At 39.0% G+C, this 23,218-nt stretch overlaps 3 protein-coding genes across 3 annotated transcripts in view; 1 reads left to right on the plus strand and 2 right to left on the minus strand.

Moving 5' to 3' along the window:
• dhx30 (DEAH (Asp-Glu-Ala-His) box helicase 30) overlaps positions 1-7,879 on the minus strand; it is a 10,169-nt gene extending 2,290 nt beyond the window's left edge. Inside the window, exons 1-16 of the mRNA XM_042497175.1 lie at positions 7,708-7,879; positions 7,350-7,486; positions 7,143-7,253; positions 6,390-6,635; positions 6,152-6,301; positions 5,909-6,061; positions 3,985-4,452; positions 3,159-3,542; positions 2,995-3,073; positions 2,785-2,889; positions 2,512-2,687; positions 2,219-2,425; positions 1,510-1,591; positions 1,210-1,403; positions 942-1,101; positions 127-284 (exon numbers count right to left, since the gene is read on the minus strand). Coding sequence (XP_042353109.1) covers positions 127-284; positions 942-1,101; positions 1,210-1,403; positions 1,510-1,591; positions 2,219-2,425; positions 2,512-2,687; positions 2,785-2,889; positions 2,995-3,073; positions 3,159-3,542; positions 3,985-4,452; positions 5,909-6,061; positions 6,152-6,301; positions 6,390-6,635; positions 7,143-7,253; positions 7,350-7,486; positions 7,708-7,879 — 2,982 coding nt within the window. The remainder of the gene's footprint in view (positions 1-126; positions 285-941; positions 1,102-1,209; positions 1,404-1,509; positions 1,592-2,218; positions 2,426-2,511; positions 2,688-2,784; positions 2,890-2,994; positions 3,074-3,158; positions 3,543-3,984; positions 4,453-5,908; positions 6,062-6,151; positions 6,302-6,389; positions 6,636-7,142; positions 7,254-7,349; positions 7,487-7,707) is intronic.
• A 1,109-nt stretch (positions 7,880-8,988) lies between these two features.
• LOC121951654 (chymotrypsin-like elastase family member 3B) lies at positions 8,989-11,109 on the plus strand. The gene is made up of 7 exons (XM_042498073.1): positions 8,989-9,040; positions 9,146-9,317; positions 9,788-9,913; positions 10,146-10,282; positions 10,394-10,536; positions 10,623-10,775; positions 11,038-11,109. Exons 1-7 carry the CDS (start codon positions 9,001-9,003, stop codon positions 11,053-11,055), a joined length of 789 nt encoding a protein of 262 aa, XP_042354007.1. The 5' UTR covers positions 8,989-9,000; the 3' UTR covers positions 11,056-11,109.
• Positions 11,110-11,182: 73 nt separating this feature from the next.
• wrnip1 (WRN helicase interacting protein 1) lies at positions 11,183-22,127 on the minus strand. Its single transcript, XM_042498072.1, has 7 exons — positions 21,498-22,127; positions 19,350-19,544; positions 17,282-17,520; positions 14,698-14,912; positions 13,485-13,640; positions 12,435-12,514; positions 11,183-12,322 (listed from the first exon to the last, which is right to left on the minus strand). The coding sequence occupies exons 1-7, from the start codon at positions 22,125-22,127 to the stop codon at positions 12,041-12,043; spliced, it is 1,797 nt and encodes a 598-aa protein (XP_042354006.1). The 3' UTR covers positions 11,183-12,040.
• Positions 22,128-23,218: the final 1,091 nt, after the last annotated feature.

The raw sequence follows: 23,218 nt of genomic DNA on the forward strand, positions 1-23,218 counted from the left end.
TACCTCCAATACAACAGTAACAGCTCATATAGATATCTCACACTCTTGGCTTCACCTTTGATGGAGCACACCAGAAAATAGACTGTTTAAAGTAATATTTTAACAGACCCCTTTGTTGCCATGTACCTGAATAAGGTTGGGATAGAGTCCAGCCAGCAGTACAGCTTTAAGTAGCTCCTCTTGGTCGCTGTGCTCATTGTAGAGAGAATTATAACGCTGGCAATCACTTGCATTAGACACCAGCCTGGCATCATGCAGGTTGTCGCTGAACTGAGAGATGAGACCTGCAGCACAACAGCACAAGAACAGAAATTGTTTTGTGAAAAGTAAAAAAAAAAAAAGGTAAGAATGAGTAATTTAAAAGGTACACTATGCTGGACTTCCCAATACAACAATGTGTAATCCCTCTCAATCTGCAGAGATTCTGCCCTTTGTCTGTATATTAATCCTTTTTTTCACTTTGTTCCAGGTGTTACTGGGCGGAGCGTGCAGGTGAGGTCAGGAACAGGTGCCAGACCATAAGCAGCTCACATCCATGGCACAGAAAAAAATGCAAATGAAGCAAGGTGAAAGGCCAACTGGGGTGAATCTGGGACTGATTTTTACTTTTGCTGGTGATACTTTTGATGATTTTAAGCACTTAATTTATAATTTAAACGGTTTTAAATGTCCTTATATGCTGAATTGCCTTTCTGACCTATTATATGTTCATTCTTTCTGTTTTCAAGCGAAGCACTCTGTTCTTACAATGTCCTTATTGTAAAGCACTTTGTGCTGCATTTCTTGTATGAAATGTGCTATATAAAAAAGTGTATTATTATTATTATTATTATTATTATTATCATAACAAACAATGATTGAAATTTCCTGTAAAATATACCTTTAAAACCCCAACATTGTATTGAGACAATGTCTAAATGAATGTGTCTGCACAGACTAACCATTAATGAATCGGAGGCTGAACTTGGACAGACAATATTTCTCCAGATGTTTGTCCCTGTTTTCTCTGGCCCCCTCATACTGAGCTTTCCTCCAGCCCAACACAGCTCTGACAAACACCATATAGTCGCTGTAGCTGGCGGCGCTCAGAGCCGCTTTCGCCTGGACAAACAGAACACAGACTGATTATTAATTACTGCATAGTTTACACTTTGTTCTGTTTGTCAGATATGGTATTTAAAAAAAAAAACACACTGATCAACATCAAACCTTAGTGACAAGAGGCCTGTTCAGCTGGCTGTTGTGAAAAGGATCTCTGGTCAGGCAGGCAGTTACAGACAGCAGGGGCAGAACACATCGGAACATGGCACTCAGGACCAGCACTTTGCCCAAACGAGGGTCACATGACATGCAGGCGACACGCTCTCCTAAAGGCGTCAGGGTTTCTGTCTTGTCCAGGACTCCTGCAAAAGTTAAATTGACAGTTTAGACATTCATTTAATCATCTGAATCTGTAAAAGGTACACACATGATGGCTAAATCTCACCACATGATCATATCGTCACTCACCAATTCCTTGTAGATTTCGGACAGCATCTCTCACAGCTTCTTCCCCTGGACTGTCCAACACTTGAGATAAAAAATCTACAGCCTACACACACACACAAAAAATGACCATCATTCAATAAGTCAGATATACAAAAAATTATAGGTATATGAAAAATATCAAGGCATTTTTCTCATTATTGAAGCCCATTTTCACCAGTGGGAGGGGAAAAAAGCCTGCCAAGTTATCATCAAAGAAACTGTATTAAAATAATGAGTCTGTATCTTAATATAATGACTCAGGGCAATATTATCGAATGCGTTTTGTTAATCTGTCAGCTAACTGCAGATTTCAGGCAGATGTGTTTTATTGTTTAGTGTATTGTTTCTATTTGTGTCTGAATTTGCAAAAACAGACAAAATATATAGACGCTTTTGCTCCATTGCTTCTCTCCACTGGAAGTACCTCCTTAGCTGGTGCCACTCTGTCCCTGTGTCCCACTGTGGGTACATGAAGGTTCTGAGCTGTCTTTTCTCTCTCTCTCTCTCTCTCTCTCTCTCCATCCTCTTCCTCATCATCATAATCCACCTGATTATTACTATCTGACCTGTTGAAAGGTGGCTATCTGAGTTATGAAATGATACTGTGCACCCTGTTGCTGAACCTTTAACAGATCTTTTTTTTTTTATTACACTGGCAGAAATGAGCTTCCATACTATGCTCTATCAATACCTTGCAGTTGGGACTGTGGATTTTGGCTTGCACTACTAAACTCTCCAGTGGCGTGCGCAGGATCTCTGGTATGGGGAAAGGAGTCATGGACTCAATCTGCTTTTGTGGGAACAGGTGGTAAGACTGTCCTGGCTGACATCGCCCTGCTCGCCCTTTTCTTTGAGTGACATTGGAATGAGAGATCCAAACTGTGTCCAGACAGGAGACCTGGAAAACCAAAATGTACTTATTATTGTCACAAGCTTAATTTTTACAGATCTGAAATGGTTTACAAAGAATACTTTGGTACAAACCTTGGTGCGTGGGTCATACTTTTGTTCTTTGTGAGTTCCGGTATCCACCACATGGACGATGTCATCTATGGTGATGGAGGTCTCAGCAATATTAGTGGTGAGGACTATCTTTCTCTGGCCCACTGGCGGGCGCTGGAACACAACCTGTTGGTCTGCAACTGATAAACTAGAGTGCACTGAGAGAAAAGGGGAAAGAAATTATAAATAAATGCTATCTGCGGGGAGAAACCCTACTTGGAGGGCACAAAAGAAGTCTTTATTAATCTCTCTTACACGGCAAGATCATCTGTGAGCCTGAGGAAAAGTGCTGCCTGCTCTCCAGTATCTCTTGAACAGCCTTGATGTCCTGCCATCCAGGGAGGAAACATAACACTGCACCTGAAGCATGAACAAGAAAGAATTTCTGAATCAGAGCCATCATCTTAAACTCTGCTACAAAAGCAGTAATTTAAAAAAGCAAAAAGGTGAGTGTTTGGCTGTTACCTGGCTCTCCATGTTTGTCAATGTGCTCGATTACATCAGCTACTAAATCTACATCTGGCGCAACCTCGTCTCTTCCTCCCTTAAACAAGATACAAAGTCAGGAGACATGGGACAAAAACAAAAAAGAAACAGAATACTAAAGTGGTAACACATAACAGACTCACCTGCTCGTCTTTTTCCGCACTTGTTTTGACCTGCGGTGGGCGTCCAATCTCTCTCAGCACATCCTCCAGGTATCTGTCCTTCACTGGGTGCATGAATCCGGGCACTTTAACTATGGGGCAGCCGCCAAAGTAGTCGGACAGCCTCTGCTTGTCCCCGGTAGCGCTCATAAGCACCACTCGTAGGTCGGGGTTTTCCTTTAAGCTGGAGTGCAGCAGAGCCAGCAGCAGGTCCGTGTTTATGTCCCTCTCGTGAACCTCATCCACCACCACATGGCTGATTCCCTTCAGGGACGGGTTCGACTGCAGCTTCCTCAGCAGGACGCCCACTGTGAGGAAGAGCAAGGCTCCTCCGCTATGCTCTGGTGGTCGGCTCTCAAGTCTCACCTAAGCACAGGAAAGAATTACTCACTTTAGATTACAGATTTTAATTACAGAATACTTCAAGTGTAGATTTAAAATATTTTCGGTATGATATGATAATAATAATAATAATAATTTAAATTCAATTGTAACAGTTTATGCGGTTTGGAAAAAAACAGCATAAATTTCTTGAACAGCTTATTGAAAAGTTTGTTATTAATTTCAACAAAATATTTAAAAGTTTAAAAAAGGTGGTAGAACCAACAGTAGTACCAATAATATTGTTATGAAAAAGATATGATATTTCTGCTTCTCTACTTTTACACCACTACTTCAACAGCACAAAACAGAAGATGGCGTCCTCTCCAGGTTTTACCTGATTATTGTAGTAAAAATGGTTCTAGACAAAATATGTACATACAGTAAATAAAAAAAAAAATACAGTGAACTATAAACTTGTATCTACCTGATATCCCACAGATTTTTTTAGAGCTGGACCCATCTCATGGGCAACACGATGGGCCACGGACACGGCGCTGATCCTGCGGGGCTGGGTCACCAGGATGTTGCACTCTGCCCCCTCGCCACCTCTCACGCTCTCCTCCAACAGGAAGCGGGGAATCCGTGTCGTTTTTCCGCATCCTGTTTCACCATCGATCACAACCACCCTGGACGACTGCACCGCCGAGATCACACGCTCACGGTGGGCATCGACTGGGAGCTCCATGCTCAGCCCAGGATTCGCTGTCTCCCATTGCTGCTGCAGATGGGCACTGAGCTGCTGCGCCTCATGGTCAGACAGAGGTCTGTACGGCCGGCCTGTGATGGCGTCTGTCAACTCCTCCTCTTCCTCCTCCTCATCCTGGTTTACTGTCTGCTGTCCTTTCATCTCTTCCTCCTCCCAAAGTTTCTGAACTTCCATTGCCACCGGATACTGTTAAAAAGACAAGGCATTAGTTTAATGTCATGGCCAAAAGTATGTGAACCCTCAAACTTTACAACCACATGAGAATAATGAACATTTAAAGCCAAAGCAATATAGCAATATTCTTTAGGAAATATGCCCAATTATTACACAGAATTTTCACTGGCTGAAAGCAGTTACAGTTACAATTTACATCCATGTCTGTCCAGACTCATGACAATAGAAAATACTTCAAATGTGGATGCTTCACACACATTTTCAACCATAGATCACCAAGATCTATACAAACATCAGCACAGTTTTAAGGTGGGCACCCAAAGGTAGTGTCAGTAGTTCAGTACCCGGCCAAATGTCTGGACAGAAAACAATATGATGTCACAGTGAGGTTGTCCTTTAACCATTTCATGCTAAAATATTACCACTTCATCATTACATCTTATTAGACATTCATGTGACATTTTGTCATAACTACCTTGTTAATTCTTGAGTTATGGCCAAAAATATGTTTTGTGTGATCACGGCAACTTTTGACCATCAAAATCTAATCAGGTTATTCTCGACTCAAATTGGACATTTGTGCCAAATTTGAAGAAATTCTCAAGGTGTTCCTGAGATATTGCTTTCAGAAGAATAAGTCCAACAAGGTCAAAGTGACCTTGTTGGACTTTTGACCACCAAAATCGAATCAGTTCATTGTTGAGTCCAAGTGGATGTTTGCGCCAAAATTGAAGAAATACTTGTGGCTTTGTGGAGATACCATGTTCATGAGAATGGGAAGGACAAACTATTATTCTTATCTTCATAATTAGTTTAACTGACTCAAGATTTTTATGCTGACTAGCAACATTTAATGAACCAGTCAACTTATGCACACTTCCCTAGTCAAGGTACTCATGTTGGACATCACTTCTGTGTTAAAAGCATATTAAAAGACTGCAAAATCCACAGAAACAATCATTATTTGTAATCTCTGACAAAAATAATAGGCTGCTTAGCTCTAAATCTTAATTGAAGTGCTTGTACATGCTAGCTTTGTAATTAACTAAATGTAGAAACTTGGACTAGCAACAGACTGAATGTACAACCAAAATGAAAACAGAGTGAATCGGCGCTGAACATCTTCAAATAACTGCTCCTGTAACAGTCCAGAGATATAACATCCCATCTCATAGTACTTTAAACTGTTATACAGTTTTTCAGTGTCTGATTTGCCCTAAAACTCATGGATCTGTTACTCAAACTGGACTTTCCGGATTCTATTTCATGTCGCACCTGAGATCTAAAGCAACACGGCATCACCTCTGCAGCCCGCTTTTAGATATTGTTACACAGTGCTGTTCTAGTCATATTCTTACAAGACCAAAAGTACCAAGTATATGAAAACATTTTTTTTTTACTATGTAGTACACACACACACAGAGTAGGAAAATCTTTTCCATGTTTTTCACATTTAGTGAAGACTGACCTGTGCGAGGTACTCTCTCATTTCCTCCTCCAGGTATTCTGGGACTCTTAGGGGGAGGGGGCGTCTGTCTCGTTCTCCAGCCTCCCTCACCTTCTCTTTGTTGTACTTGGCGTGAGTCAGTGGGTTGTTGTTCTCATCCAGCAGCCCCAGCTCCTGAAGCAGGTGATATGATACATGTTTTAACTCTTGCCCTGAAATGTATGTAAAAGGTATAGTAGCTTTTTTACAGACTTATCCCCTCACCTTCAGTTTCAGGCAGGCAAGAGCTGCAGCTTTAGTCTCTGCTGCCGCTCGGCTGCTCGCTGTGGCAGTGAAGGTCATCTTCTCTGGCCAGAGCAGCATCAGGTCACACGTCTTTACCTTCACCCCTCTAACTGTGAATTGCAATAGTTCCTGTGAAGAGAGAGAATGACAGACAGTTACAAAACATGATGAGTCAAGAGCTTAGCTTTCACTGTACAAAGGATAAAGAGCTACCAACCCTGATTTTGTTGGACGAAGTGGCCAGCTGGATGACCCTGTAGAGGAGAGATTTAGGTTGGGGAAACAGGGAAAGAGCCTTAGAAGTAGTGGAGTTGTCTTCAACAGGAGACATCCATTGGTTTTTAGACACACTTTCTGGCCGCTCATTTTCGTCGTCATCACGAAGTTGTGATTGCAGCCCTCCTCTCTTCCTGCCAAGTCTTCTACTGATAGGCTGATTATCTGGACCAATGACCCCCATTTCCTGTACACAAAGAGGGGAGAGGTAGGAGCAAATATTATTATAAATTTATTAAAAAAGTTTACAGTCATATGGACACTAAAAACACAGCGGTTTACACCATACATTGAAAATCGTAATTGCTAATCTCCTTTTGTGCAAAACAATAATAAAATTATAAAAAAAAGTTAGATTTACAGCGCTGTGCAAGTCCAATGCCACCTTAAATTTAGTAAAAACCTGAGTTTAAAGTGAAGCACACTGTGCCTCATGCAAAGGTTGCAAATAGAATGAATGCACTATATATTAATTTTATATTGCTAGATAAATGTTTTAGTACAGTTTAAGTTGTAGCAGTCAGTCTGATGCGGTTATTCAGCAGCTTGATGGCCTGTGGGTAGAAACTGTTTCTCAGTCTTGTTATCGTGGCTTTCATACTCCTGTGGCATCTGCCTGATGGCACAAGTTTGAAGAGACTGCAACAAAAACTAGAAATCTGTGTATTTAAAGTCTGAGGTGAACGCAGCTTACTCTGAGCTTGAGACAAGCAGCCGCTGCAGCAAATCGTTCAGCATCGATCCTCTTCATGGCAACACCCTCTTCTACAATCCTGCTGGGCCACAGCACTGTGACAGTAGCTTTCTGCAGAAACAAAGTTTCAAAACACATCATGTCACACACGAGCTGTCAGTGGGCATGGTGTGTCCTTCATATTGTTATGACTTTTTTTCTTTTTACCTTAACACCCCCATTTTCCGTGCAGCTGTACTGGATTAACTCGGACAAGTCCCTGGCTCCCAGTGAGCGGCTGATGGTGTCACCAAGCAGACGTTTAGGGTCAGGGAACTCTTTAATGAGGTTGGAGCTCACGGTATCTAAACAGCGACACAGAGGTCACACACACACACAGCAAGGTTATCGAGCACCTATGTCTACTCTAAGCTCAAGTAAACTTAACGAAAAATACCCCGTAGACTTGACGAAAAACACCCCGAAATACGAGAATGACTTCACACGGTGGATGTCCTTGGGGTTTAGCGCCGGCTAGAGCTGATAACTGTTAGCTAACAGGGCTAACTGCTAACTCCGCACTCACCTCGTTTGAACTGTAGGTCTGATGTCTCGTGTTCGTCAAAGGGTGGTGCTTTAGTCCTATACCACCGCATCTCACTGCCCCAGTTGGACGATGTTTTGCAACCTGTATGAACACATTTGGTGACATTACACAGAGCTCTGAGCCGCACGAGTACGCCACCGGGCAGCGCCATCTTTAAACTACAAATTCTTCTTCGGCGGTAGCGCTAAAGCGGAAACCAGCGTTAACGCCGGTCCTCCCGGCATTCAACAGCGACATCCTTTGGCGAGGAGTGTAAATTATTATTAGTTTTTATAAATCCGTCTTCTTTTGGGTGTAATTATATGGAGCCCGGAACGTGACATGTTTGTTTTCTTGTTTTTGTTTATAGTTTCAAATGCATTTTTTTAACGCGTGCGCAATTTATTCGTATTTCGTGCGAATTACTTATACAACACCGTTTCAACCTGCCGAAAAGTGATTGCAGCTCCTACATTGTCTCTGAAAGGTTGTTTCTGTATCGAAATTACTTGATTTCAATCATAGTGATACTAATGTGAATGAATACGAAAACATTGCGCAATCCTTATCAAAACGCGCACTTGATTTAGTGATTCACATGCACGTTTAAAAAACGTCACCTCCTGGGCTCCATATAATTAAACTAGTTTCTTTAAAAAAAAGTAGATAGATATTATATAGATATTAGAATAATATTCATGAATATTGGAAGATCCTGGGGAAGATCCAGAGGAACTGTATGTAGTTCCTCTTGCCCCCAAATCAGGAAACCATGTCTTAAATTGTAAAGGCATATAACTATACCTTTTGGGCCATATGGAAAGGAACACTAACTCCTGTTTAGTAATATAATCTTAAATTTTGGTGGGACCCTGTTTGTAGCCAGCTTTCAGTTTGCGCATTGAATTGCTTTATTAAAATGCCTTTCATTAAATGAAATATCCATTATTTTCTTACACTGCGCTGAAACTTTTATGTTTGTATTTTATACCTGTTTTTATTTTTAAATTATCTTACATTATTTTTATTTTCTTGCTCTTTGATGGCTTCTAATTGTATTTTAATGTCCTTATATAGTGTGTTTTCATTTGGTCTTTTTCTCTCGCCTCATCTCAATCTGCACATAATGTATACATTCTGACTTTCCGCAGTTATCTGACTTCTCTGTTGGCACACAGCAGCTTTAACACCTGGAAAATTGAAGGAAAACTCCCAGGCTAAGTCTGGTGTCGTCTGGACTGCTGCCCATAAATAGCTCAGCATGATAAACCAGTTCTTTAGGACGAATAAGAGATGGAACTGGTACTTGTGCTCCTCCTGGTTGTTACAACTGGTGAGTTCACATTAAATACGAACAATATACTGTTGGAATTAGAGCTGACGTTAATACATGTAGAGGATATGACAGAATCTCACTTTTCTTTGTCTCTGCCTTAAGTGTTTGGGTGTGGCGTCCCCAGCTACCAGCCCAACACCAGCCGCGTGGTGAACGGGGAAGAAGCCCGTCCGTACAGTTGGCCATGGCAAGTTTCTTTGGAGTCTTTCTTCCCAACCTGTGGAGGAACGCTTATTGCCCCTAACTGGGTCTTGACTGCTGCACACTGCATCACGTGAGGAAAACTTTATATTTGGCATTTGCATATTGGATCTTTATTTTGGAACATGCAAAATAAATTGTGAAGGAAAAAAATACAAAAACAAAAATATAAGTGATATGTACATTCCATATAAACAATTATTAAAAAATGAAAATATAAGGCACCTTGTACATCTTATGGAATTAATTTACTTAAATTATGTACCCAGCTATCTCTATTATTTATTTGTTTAATTTATATGTTTATTTTACCTTCCTTTTCTCTTTTTAGGATTCATAATCTCCATATTTTTCTAAAAATACAACTAAACAAAAACACATTTAAAATGTTTTTATCTTTTAACAGTCAACTTCAAAAAAATCCCAAACAACCTCCAAATTTGTCTGAAAATGCAACAAAAAAAAAAAAAAAATCCAAGATACTTTAACTTTCTACAGTCAACTTCAAAACAATATGTTAAGCTTTTTTATTTTCCTATCCAGATTCCACACCTACAGGGTTGTTCTTGCTGAGCATGACATGAACAAGGAGGAGGGACCTGAACAGTCTATTATGGTGTCAAAAATGTTCATCCATCCCAAATGGAACGACAACTGTGTGTCTTGTGGGTAAGTCATCATCCCTGCTCAACATAATAACTCCAGCGCTCCACATCTGTGGTGGATCATAAAGAAACACAGTAAATATGTCCTTGGAAAATGACCCTGGGATTATCTATTGAAGAGCGGCTGAGTAAACAGAAGTTATCGAATTGACTCCACACAGTTAAACAGACTCTTGGCAATTTAAATATATAATTACTGACATGTTGAATTGTTTTTGTTTCATCCTGTTATGTAGTAATGACATTGCTCTGCTGAAGTTGGAGAAAAGTGCTGTCATCAATGACAAGGTTCAGCCGGCTTGCCTGCCACAGCAAGATGCCACTCTCACCCACAGCCAGCCCTGCTACGTCACAGGCTGGGGTCGTCTCTACTGTAAGACCTGACGCCAAATCCCTTAGCTTACATGGGGTGCAGTGCACTCGTGTACATCAAATATATTCCAGACATGATTAAAATGCAAAGTTCTTATAATTTTCTCTTTAGCTGGTGGTCCTCGGGCAACTACACTCCAGCAGGCTCTACTTCCTGTGGTGGATCACTCTATCTGTAGTCGAAGCGACTGGTGGGGCAGCTCAGCAAAGACAACAATGGTCTGTGCCGGAGGAGAGAGCAAGTCAGCGTGCCACGTGAGAAACAACCATGCACCCCCATGCTCTGTGTGAAACAAACATTACCATTTTCCATTGCTCTAAAACCTGCCATTATCTCCCAGGGGGACTCTGGAGGCCCTCTGAACTGCGAGGGCAGAGATGGTAAGTGGTACGTGCAAGGAGTGACCAGTTTTGTGGACGGACGGGGCTGTAACACCCCTCAGAAACCTACAATGTTCACCCGTGTGGCCACTTTCATCCCCTGGATCAGTGAGGTGAGGGAAGACACATCATAGTTTTTGTAAATATGTTATTTATTAAGTTATTACTGTATACTACTGATTTGTTTGACTTTAAGATTTATGGATACATTGCTGCTTTTTTAACTGTCGTGTAAGGTGACTTTGAAAGGAGCCAATAAATAAAATGCATTTTATTATTATTATTATTACTATTATCAAATGGCATTAAGTAACCATATAATAGATAGGATATTTCTGAAATGAACAAACTTAATCTTGTGATATTTCCCCTCAGACCATGGCCCAAAACTGAACAAGTTTTTGTAACTGAAGAAGTGACCGGACAATAAACTGTATGATGACATAATTTTATATTTGTCTTGTATTTTATCAAAATATATACATACATAAAAAATTAATAAGTTTAAACAATGTTTGACAACATATTAAACATTTGAATATCTACTATGTAGAAACAAAGATTGTGGGTATTTAGTGTATATGTTACTGTTATTCATTTGAACAGATTTTTCTTCTGAATATATCTTTGTAGATGAAATGTAAATGGTTAGCGTATCCTTCATATTGTATTCAAAAACAACAAGCGAAAGCAAACTTTGAGAAAAACTTAGATAAAATATGATGATTGACTGATTAAAGGTCCACTGTGTAGGATTTAGGGGGATATATTGCTAGAAATGGTATATAATATCATAAGCATGTTTTTTTTCAGTGTTTAATTACCTGAAAAGAAGAACTGTTGTGTTTTTGTTACCTTAGATAAACCTTTTACATCTCCACAGTCAGCCATGTTGCACAGCCTTTTTTTTGCGTTCGTCATCGTAGTTAGCAGCCCCTTTTGTGGCGAGCAGCGCTGGAAAAACCTGATTATTATTATTTCAATCTCAAACTGTTTTATTCATTGTTTAAATCAATTTAAATCCCCTGGTCCTTTGTTTTTGGAGAGTAAGAGACTTCTATGGACAACTCAGCTCCCACTAATAATCCTCATGAACAATGACCACTGAGGGAAACTGAGTTCACACTTGGCATAGGAGAGAACTTTTAGCTGGTTGCAATCTTCCCCTCTAAATACCCCTAAATCCTACCCACCTTTCCTTCAATTTTTCTTTCACCTTTGCAAATGATCACTTACTGAAAAGACATGTAAACGAACTAAGCGTAATTTTTAATTAGGATCAGCAGCTGCATTTTTGGATTATATCCCAACATTTGACAAGATTGTTTTCATACAGCAACCTTGATTGTTAACCTGTTTGACCAGGATGTGTCAGTCCTCATGGGTCTGAAGGTGTCCAGGTGAAAAAGTTGATTCCCTGAAGCTCGTCAGGCAGGTAGTTCTGGTCTACAGGGTTGCTGAAGGCTGGGTTGTATTTGTATCCTTTGGCGTAGCCCAGTTGTTTCATCAGCCTGGTGGGGGCGTTGCGAAGGTGCAGGGGGACCGGAGGCAGAGGGCCTTTGTGGTTCCTCAAACAGGCTTTTACATTAGCGTAAGCCTTGTAGATATCCACAGACTTGGTTGCTCGTGCCAGATAGACTGCACACTGAGCCAGGATCACCTGTGGAAAAAGGAAACTAAGGTAAAGACATCAGGATGTAACTATTGTAAGATTGACTGAAAATCAGGTTGAAATGACTCAAAAACATCACTGATCGGTCAGATGAGCCTACCTCACATTCAGGCATCCCGATGAAGTGACAGGCTTGGAAGGCTGACACGGCCTGAGGAAGAGCGGAGGGGTCTGCCATACCTGAGAGAGACCAGAGCCATCCAGTCAGGCTGCATTAAAAGATACTTTTCTTGCTCAAATTCTTCTCTCTCATTTCCCTGATTATTCTTTGGACAACTATTTCCATCCAGCATTCTCTCAGAATGGTTATGGACATTTCAATAAGCAATTGGAGACTCAGAAAGTATTTGAAGTCTTCAGGTTCACTGGGCGATTTAAAGAAAATGATTCTTTTCTCTTGCAACAGTACAGTACAGCTGTCTTTGAAAGTGCTGTGCAGTAAAACTGTTAAATACTTCATGACTTTTAATAACAATGTTTCAAACTGTCCAAAAAAGTGAGGAAGATCTAATCAATCAGCACAGAAAAGAGTTTTTGCAGAACATTATAATGTGATAGGGAAGTTGCCCTATTGAATATAAAAAGTCATCACTTCATAATTTTATCCTATTAAGACATTTATGTGATTCTTTGTCAAGATTAGGATTAAGAAATCTTATTGGCCAAAAACATGTTTTGTGAAGTCACAGTGATCTTGATGTTTGATCTACAAAATTGTATCTGGTTATCCTTCAGTCCAGGTGGACGTTTGTGCCTAATATGAAGAAATATCCTCAAGGCGTTTTTGTTTTCTCATGAATGGAACACATGTAACTACGGACAACCCGAAAACACAACCAGCGTGGAGGCATAATAAGTGATGTCATCTTTAGTCATGAGGTGGGATTTAAGAACAATATTAGGGCCTCTTTTTGAAGAGGACAGTCTTCACGTTGGCTCAAATGAAACTACTATTTCAATGATGTTAGCAGGGACACACGCATGTAAAAATACACACAAAATACACACATGATCAGAAGAATATCATCTAAACGTTATAGCTAAACAGTGGAGGTCAGTTGGAAGCTGCATATTGAAAGATAATAACACATTAATCAAATGATCAAAAGTAAATGAAAGTTGAGATTATAAAATAAATCAATGAACTAACCCACATCCTCGCTGGCAAAGCGGACCATTCTGCGAGCCACATAGAGAGGATCCTCGCCACCCTCCAGCATGCGGCCCAGCCAGTAGAGAGACGCATTCTCATCCGAGCCTCTCATCGACTTATGTAACGCTGAGATGCAGTTGAAATGCTCTTCACCTTTAAGTAACACACAAAAACAGTACATTAACACATGTGGCAAGAAAATAAAACGCAAAATTTTCAACCTTTACAAAAAACAAAAAAAAAAACTGAGATGGATCAGACAATATAAAGCCACAATGAAGGGTAATGAAGGATAATGAAGATCATTAGTCAAGCTGAGACACAGTCTCATCACCCTGTGAAGCAGGGAACAGTAAATCTTAGTCTTTTGGGACAGCTGGTGTGTTATGTAACAGGACACCATGGATGGTCATAGGAGAAGGTAAATGTACATAGATATTGTTACTAGGATAAACATTAAATAAACATTGCTTTCTTGTATTAAGAAACTATTGCAGTTGTGAAAATAGCAAACTATAGTCTAGGTTTATGGACATACTGCATACCAATCCAAGCAGAGTCATAGTGTTATATATACATTTGTATGGGCACTGAGGCGCAACTTCAGTGTGTGTATTGTGTAAGATGTGGCACTCCTAAGCAACCGTGAGCATGACTGTAAACACCCCCCAGTGACATGCGTTTTTGAGGTTTTCTTTTCATCTCTTATCATTCAGTGCACTTCATGTGAAAGCCCCGTGATGTGATACGTGACACGGCTGTTAAACTCAAAACCTCAAGACATTTAGATGTTATTTAAAGTGAAAACAGTGATGGCAGGTGTTACACTGAAACTCCAGTGTAGCAATGTGTTAATGTGCAGACATACTTTTGTCAATATGGATTTCATAGGTGTTTTGTGATGCAAAATAATATAAATGAAAACATGGGATTAAAAAATGTGATTAGTTAATGAGAGTCTGTGATTAATTGTGATTTTAAAAAACTGTTTGACAGCCCTACGTTTTTGTTCTGACAGTCTCACAGTTTCAGCCATCACTGGTAATATATTTTAACAGAAACCAACTGGAAGCAATTTACAAAAAAATATTACTGGTTTCTTTGGTAAATCTAGGGTGCACTGCAGCTGCAGACGGCACTACGATCATTGGGGTTCACATCGGCCACCTTAAGTTCATAAAACTATACCACTGAAAAAATATGGTCTTACCGGCTTTATCATAGAGAATATGAGACCTCTGAAGACCTTCCTTGATGTGTTCCTCCTTCACCAGTATCTCCTGAGAAACCTCTTGTCCTGATGACCAGGCCGAGCTCACCTGAGCCTGAACAGCCAACTGCAGACTGTTCAGTCCTGTTCTCGCGTCACCATCACACAGGTAGGCGATTGTGTCCAGGGCTTTTTGTTCAATGAAAATCTTTGGCCTAGGAAAGCAATAATATCAGATATACCACATCAGTATCAATACTTTTAAAATATAGTTCTTTTTTGTAAGGACACTATAAATGTATAAAATCCACTGAATGAGTATGAAATATTAATGTTTAATATTTCTACTTGTTAGTCCTGAGAATTAATTCAAGGATGCAAACACAGATAACTGTTTGTTACCAGGAATCTACTAAAGCAATCAGACGTTTACATCAGCTGTATTTACCAAAGACTTCTTATCATCCTCATCTCAAACTGTCCTTGCTGACGAGCTCTTGAGGGCGCCACTGTTTTTAGCTCCTCAGAACCTCGAATGCCTCACATGGTGACAAAATTCGACCCATGGGCAGCTCCCTTCAAGCATTCATGGGAAGTACTATCAATATCCCCTGTGCCCTCCTTAATGCTAGCACTTCAACAACTTTCAGTCTGCTCTGATAACTGCCCAACAATAACCCTTCTACACGTACAACAAAAAAAAAAAAACCCAAAACAACAAAACAAAACAAAAATAATAAAAAAATGCTTTCAGTGTGTAGGAAAAGTTACATTAGACTGAAGATCTGCAACAATTAATCGATAAGTTCCCATCTATTAAACTAATCTACAAATAATTTGATAATCATTTAATCAGTTTGAGTAATTAAAAAAAAAGATTTTAACTTCTTACATGTGAATATTTTCTGGATTATTTACTCCTTTATATTATTTTACAGAATATATTTGGAAAAAGGAAAAATACAAGACATTTTAAAGTTGTCACTTTTGGCTTTGGGACACACTGATTGACAATTTTCACTATTTTCTGACATTTTGGTGCCCGTGTTAACAGGTTAGAGCAGCCACACTGCCAGACAGGAAAAATAGTCTTTTAACGCTTATATTGGCATTATACAACCTTTCACTACAGTTTCAATGCCTATTTTTCACTGCCATGAAGAGATACAAATATCTTATTTTTTCTCAACACCTCTTGTTTCTGTTTCAAAGTAAAAGACCTGACAGTGCTTCGGTTGACAGAATCCCTTGAGGCATTTTGTTGTGAAATATTTGCATGAAAGTGTTGTTCACAATACAAGGGCTTGCGCAGCCTCATATATTAACAAAGTATTGGCTTTTAATTGTGGAGCTTTCATGCTCCTTTCAGCTTTCATGAAGTCCTCGCTCATGTACTGTGGCCCAGTTGTTAAAACATGCAGTACTGGGTGTCTACCTTGAAACCCAGAGTATAACGGAGTTAATATATTCAAAAAGATATATGAATAATATACACCCAGTTGCCAGCTTCTCTATTGGGATAAGCTGAGAAGTGTTTCTGTTATTTCTGCAGCCATATGGATAAATAGTGTGAACAATAGCTGTTAGTGTAACTACAGCTTTGCAATATGATGAAACATTTCGTATCACAATAAAAAACTATAGTTTCATATTAGTATTATTATTATTATAACAATATTCTATTAAACTTTCTATAACTTAATTCTTTATTTGATTTGAACTGTATTTTATTCAACTTTATTTTGACAGTAGTTTATGTAACTTTATTTTATGGCAGAGCTACTTTATTTCTAACTGTAGTTTATTAAATAATTTTGTATTTTAGTAGTTTACAGTAGCTTAGAGGAGATTTCAAAATATCGGATATAAATCGCGTATCGTGATATAGCCTAAAAATATCAAGTCATATCGCCCAGCCTAACTGTAACGCAATATAATTCAACAGCACTGACACCAACTACAGCCTTCAAACTGATAATAATGAGTAAAATCTCTCTAAATCACTTTCAACAAAAAATGGACATTATAACCTTGAGGTAGATTTAATACAGGACAGTTGTATTATCATTATTTTAATCGCTGTACCTATTAAACCATAACTGTGTGGTTTGTAATTGTTTTTTAATGAGTGGTGTAGGCTACAATGGTGATTTATCCCAGATTTAAAGCGAGCCAGCTTCATTCTGGTTTAAACACAAAATTAGCTGGCTAACCCTTTAATCTTGCAGCATGGTGCAGGCCCTGGTTTCAGTGCATCCAAAACAAACAAAAATATGATAAAAATATTTGATCATATCTCCGGAGTTCATCATCATCACACACAATCTGCAGCCAGCAGTTAACAGCTGTCTTATTGTCTGCAACTCATGCAGATTCTCTTCTGTCAACATATCAGACCAGATCAGAGCTGAGGGGGATTGCTGTGGCTCCAACAACTACTGCTGCACTCCTCCCATATATTATCTAACTGAACCCACTAAGCCAGGAACAGAAGGAGACAACAGGCCTCCCACTCAACCAAAGGATTTTGTCTGGTGACACCCGGTCATGATGACTGAAACTTGGTCACCAAGTGCACACTTACTCATGTCCGTCTGATTGGTCTGGATCTTTAGAAGTTGCCGAATCTTCTCCCAGGACTCTGATCCCCAGCGTAGAGACAGCTCTGTCCAGGATTGAGCCCATCGCCTCCACAGAGAGCTTCTCCAGAACCAGCACCCTGCACCTGCTCAGCAGGGCAGCATTCACCTGGAAGGACGGGTTTTCTGTGGTTGCCCCGATCAGAGTCACCGTCCCACACTCCACGTGAGGAAGGAAGGTGTCCTACAGATACACACACATATTAAAGGGGAAAAAGGACAGCACAGATGAGAGGGGAAAAAAGGACAACAATGACCATCTATGAAATGACAAGACATCAAGGGTAAGTGTTTGTTTGACTAGTTCTGCTAGTTCACTTACAGGGTTCCTACAGCTCAAGTCAAATTAAATTTTTACAATAGCCAAAGCTGAAAAAAATAACATAAACTATGAATCAACATTTTTTACATAGAGTATTTTTTTTTTACCCAAACACTAACTGTAGCATAAAACATTACATTGTTGGTTCAGTGGAAAAGTTTGAAAAATAGCATTTATTGGTGATTTTTACCATTTTTGCGCATCTCACTCTCTATTTGGGATTATTCTACTGCTTGAATACCCAACGTGAAGGGTTTAAGAAGAGGGCTTTGGTAAATTACTAAAAATAAAAAACAGATGTTAACAATAACTTTGAGATTTTACAATGCAAATTTAGAAAAGAAATCCTACTTCTAATGTCTTAGCCTTTAGATATTTTAATATAAATGAAGGCCTTATTTCCAGATTAATGAATCCAATGCTTTTTAAGACGTTTTAAGGATTAAGGATTTAAGACTTTTTTAGGATCCACAGGGACCCTGACACAGGATTTACTGTCATGTAGACAAAACTAACCAAAGTTTACCAATTGTTTTCTACAGTCAACAGTTTCTAAGTTTAGGAAGCAAAATAGGAAGCAAACAGAACTGAATGAGCTATTGTGTTTTGGCAGTTTCACTGAAAAAAAGCGGCCAAACCTAACCTATTTCTCCTACCAACTCATCAACAATAATATACGTTTTCCAAGAATCAACCACAGGATTTGTTGGGTATTGTTTGAGAGGGGATGACTGAGTGTTTATTTTGAGTGAGCAAAGTCTCGTAAATGGAGCTGTTAAGACAGGCTGTAAACTGTATTTTTATGCTTACTTCCAGTTGTTGTGCTAAGCTAAATTTACTATTGTAGCCTCGTAACTGACAGTGGACATGAGAGAGAAGCATAAAACTTCTTATCCAGCACTTAAGAAACTAGGATTGCCGCATGACTGTTGTATGTCTCCGCAAAATCAAATCCATGACTGTGAAAACATGAATGCTTCACATACATTTTCCCCGCTGTAGCACAGAAGATCGATACAATCAGCAAACACTGCTCAAGCTTAGTGTCACCAATTCAGTATCTGATCAAATGTCTCCCCTTCTGTTCCTGAGTTATGACACTGAGTAATGGATAGAAAAGTGTTTTTTGCAGAGCATAATGAAAATTGTCTTTTGGAAATAAAAAATCACCCTTAATCATTTTTTCCTCGTAGACATTTGAGTGAAATTTTGTCATAATTAGCGTATGATTTGTTAAGTTATGGCCCAAAAAAGAAGTTTCATGAGGTCACAGAGACTTTGGCCGAGGAACTTCGACCACTAAAGTCTTAATAAGTTCATTCTTAAGTCAAAGTTTGTCCCAAATTTGAAGAAATTCTCTCAGAGTGTTCTTGATATAACATCTTATTGAGAATAATACGGATGCAAAGTCACAGTGACCCTTGAACAACAAAATCAAATGAGTTCATCCTTGAGTCCGAGTGGACGTTTGTGCCAAATTTGACAAAATTCTCTGAAGACCTTCTTCAGATATCTCATTCACAAGAACATACTACATACATAATGCCTCCAGCGACGGCTATCTGCAGCACAGAGGCAGGAAAAGTGGATAAGCATAGATGACAAACTATTCCTTTGACCTATTTGACACAAACATATAATATAAACACTGGCTGGATTTTGGAGTTGCAGCCTCTGGCCCAATACTCCACCTGTTGGGATTTGTTGAAGCGGTGAATCTCATCAATGAACAAAATGGTCTTCCTCTTGCACAGTCGGAGCTCGTTCTGCGCCTGCTTGATCACCTCTCGTACGTCATTGGTGGACGCGCTGGTGGCGGACAGAGTGACAAAACGAGCTGTTCCCTTCTTTTTACTGGTGCTGGCAATTATGTGAGCCAGAGTGGTCTGAAAGAAACAAACAAAACAAATCAATTATATTAAACATTCAATGCCTTTTGGAATCGAAACAGGATAAATTATCAGCACCTTCAGTCTCCAGGTTTTGAGGCATTTATTTTATTTCCAGGTCATAAATTCATCCTCCTCTGAGGGCCTAGCAGATCCTCTCTTCGCTGTAAATCCTTATAACAAGCTCCAGGAATAACTGTTCAATTGTGAACCCTGAGAGCTGTAAGACACCTGGCAGAGGGAGTTAAAGTGTTACTAAAGCATGTGGACGATGTATGGCGAGCTGCCGTGCGTCAGTCCACCCTCCAGTAGCTTGGCATACCTAAGAAGTCATTAACATGCTGTATTCAGGTCTGACAAAGAACAGATGCAAATACCCACCTGGCAGCCAGAGGATTAACGTACTCTTTCAACATACTGTAAACATTTCAACCGTCTCTTTATCAAGTGCAGAAGAGGGAAGAGCAATAAAGATACATGCTGCTACTACGCAAACTGAGTACAACTGCATAGACTGCATTCACTGTTTTCGCAAGAAAAAGGTAAAAAAAACCTCATTGGTTGCTGCCTTCTTTTCCTCAATTTAAATATATTTATACATAAAATATATTTTGCTTTTGAACTGTACGATGGAGACAATCATTTAAAATGTTACATGGGCTATGGAAAATTGTGAAGGACATTTATTTTAGAATATTTTATGGATTAAACCAGAGGCCTTCAATGTGTTTCAGGTCAAGGACCCCCTAACTGAAAGAGCAGAGACCCCATATTACATATATATATATACATAAAACTGAGCTGCACTTGTACTAAGAAGTTAAAGAAAACTTTTTTAACATCTGTTTTATCCAATAAGGTAAAATTTTCAGTCTGTTCATTTCACAGCATATCATTTTTATTCCAGCAGGTTGTTTCTAGTAAACTGAAAAAAAGGCTGTTGATTTTATTATTTTAGTGGGCAAAAGTTTAATTTGTATTTGTAATATTAATAATTTACATAATTACACAAAGTCGATACCTGGAGCAGGGCATTAATCAATGACAGAAATATGTTGTTTTTTTTTACAAAAACATGGGGAAAAAGCAATGAGCAACTTGGTAATAAATGTTTCACACCCTGCAAGAAACTTTAAAAAAATATTATTTTTTCAATAGCAAGGGGAAAATATCAGAGGTATATGCTGCATATAATCATATTGATTGCCAGAAAAATCATATCTGTAAAGTGGAGGCACATTCACCGGCGTCAGAGACTGAAACAAGTCTGTATAATGGAGTACATGACAGCAAAACTGCAAATGAAAATGGACATTTTCTACAAAGATGGACTCCAGTTATGTTGTATTTGAATACCAATGCATGCAATCAGATGCTCTTAAAAAAGGTAAATTTCCAGTAATTTTCTTGTAATTCTTTTTTGCTAATTTTGGGGTCATTTCTTTTGTCTTTGCTCATGTCCTTGCTCCCATGTTTTTAATATAAATCAAGACAATTTATTCAGGTTTCAAATGCTAATGAAACAGAATGAGTCAATGTAATTTAGTAAATTCTTATTTTTTCTGATTTTTTTTCTGGGAAAAGAGAAAAAAAGGGGAAAACTATACCCATAATTATTATGAATACATATTGATTTTTTATTTCTCTTTTTTATATTATTTTTATTTTATTTGTATAATATTATTATTTATATACTTATAAATAATAATAATAATAATAATAATAATAAAGTAATACTACTTCCTTTTTTTCTTTTCTAATTTTCTTCCTCTCATGTTTTTTAAATAAATCATGGCCAACTTGTTCAGGTTTCAAATGGATAATAACGGAGAATAAATTGATGTAATTCTGAGAATCTTTCATTGTTTTGAGTTTGAGGGAAAGCTACGTGCATGCTCTACGGGATAAATAAAACAAATTAAAATGAGATGTCAGTGGTCTCTACCTCACCTTTCCGCATCCCGGTGGTCCCCAGAGGATCAGAGACGGTATTTCCTGGGAGTCCAGAAGTGACCGGATGAGTGTTTGCTGGCCCACAACTTTATTTTGACCGAAGTATTCCTGCAGCGTGTTTGGTCTCAGTACCTCAGCCAGAGGCTTGTTTGTAGTAAGAAGTGTCCGCGGTGATAAATCTGCTGTCCTCATCGTGTGTTTATCTGCAGACGGCTGGCTCCTCTCTGAACCCTCTGCTGCTCCTGCTTCTGCCTCACCCGGCAAGTTCCGTTTAACTCCCTTGTTGACAGCAGATTGTTTACTCGGAAATGACACATTTCGCTCACTTTGAACTGAAGTTTTACTCTTATTTGCCTGAAAAAGAGAAAACATGGAAGATGAAGGCGGCGCAGCCGCAGAGGAGGAGCCGGCCGCGGGGTGGTTGACACCGGGGCCGGGAGGTTCAGTCTCCGCACTAACGCGAGATTTCTTTGACGGAGGCTCGTTTTCGTGCGTTGCCGGCGGACTGCTGTCGGAGACGCTTTTCAACAGACACACGTCGAGGTGTCCGTTAATTGTGGCCGGTTGGAAGTCTTTAAAACAAACGGGACACTGCACCGGATCTGTTGATGTCATCTCAGCAGCCATGTTGGTTCCCGCGAAACTTTTGACCCTGATCACGTGACCAAACGATGTTGTCCCTAATTGCCCCCTTCAGTTTTTTTTTTATTTTTTAAAATTATTATTATCTTTGCCTAAACGCTATGCCCTAGATATGGTTTTCCCGTTTTACAAACTAAATGTGACGTTTATTAGAAAACTATATTATTTTTTTTTAGTCAACTTCCTTTCATTTCCCGTCTCTGTGCATTCACGGGCTTGATGGGACTGTCCGACATCTGGATATTTCTGGCTTTTACCTCCGAGTTTTACACTACACTACATAAAGATTGACAATTCAAAATTGGAGGTTGATCGCTTTTATTTGTTCATTAAGATCAAGTATATGGCAAGTCTGGCTTACGCTGCAAATTAAATATGACTGTAACAGTCTTCTTTATTTGGTAGTCACCGGAAACATTTTTCCTACAGGCTATAAAGTACATGAACGCAGCATGTGCTGTGGAGTCCCTCGGTGTTCTTGCAAATGAAAAGGTTAAATTAAAGTTCATTAATTGATTTTTTTTTTTTTGTCTAATAAAAGACTGAAACCAATGAAACACCTTACAAACAAACAATCTGACACATTACTAAATCAGAATTTAAAACAATTAATTGATTATTATGCAGTGGTTGATGAAGTAAGCCGGGCCGACCCGAAAGCTTTAGTAAACGTAGCCAAAGATTTCTTAACAGAAATGACTTTGGTATAAGTTAAAGTCACCTATTAGAATATTACTTCAGTAAAAGTCATAAAGTGTCTTTTTTTTCCATATTTTTTTCCCATAATTAAGTATTAAAAGTCATTTTCTGATATTAAAAGTACTCAACTATTGAAAGTAAAAGTACAGGTAAATGCTGATGATTAATAAACAGGCAGTTAGAATTTTAAGGATTATGAAATGTATTTCTTGGTAACATACACCACCTTAAAAATGGAGCGTACATTACACTTGAAGAATAACAAGGTGTTCTTTTTTTTTTTTACAACTTAAAGAATTTTAAGAAAAAAATCCAGTTATTCCCTCTTTTCTATTCCTTCAATCATTCTTTTGTCCATCTGTCCCTTCCTCCCTTCC

Source organism: Plectropomus leopardus, chromosome 12 (assembly GCF_008729295.1).
Source record: "Plectropomus leopardus isolate mb chromosome 12, YSFRI_Pleo_2.0, whole genome shotgun sequence".
NCBI classification, from domain to species: Eukaryota; Metazoa; Chordata; class Actinopteri; order Perciformes; family Serranidae; genus Plectropomus; species Plectropomus leopardus.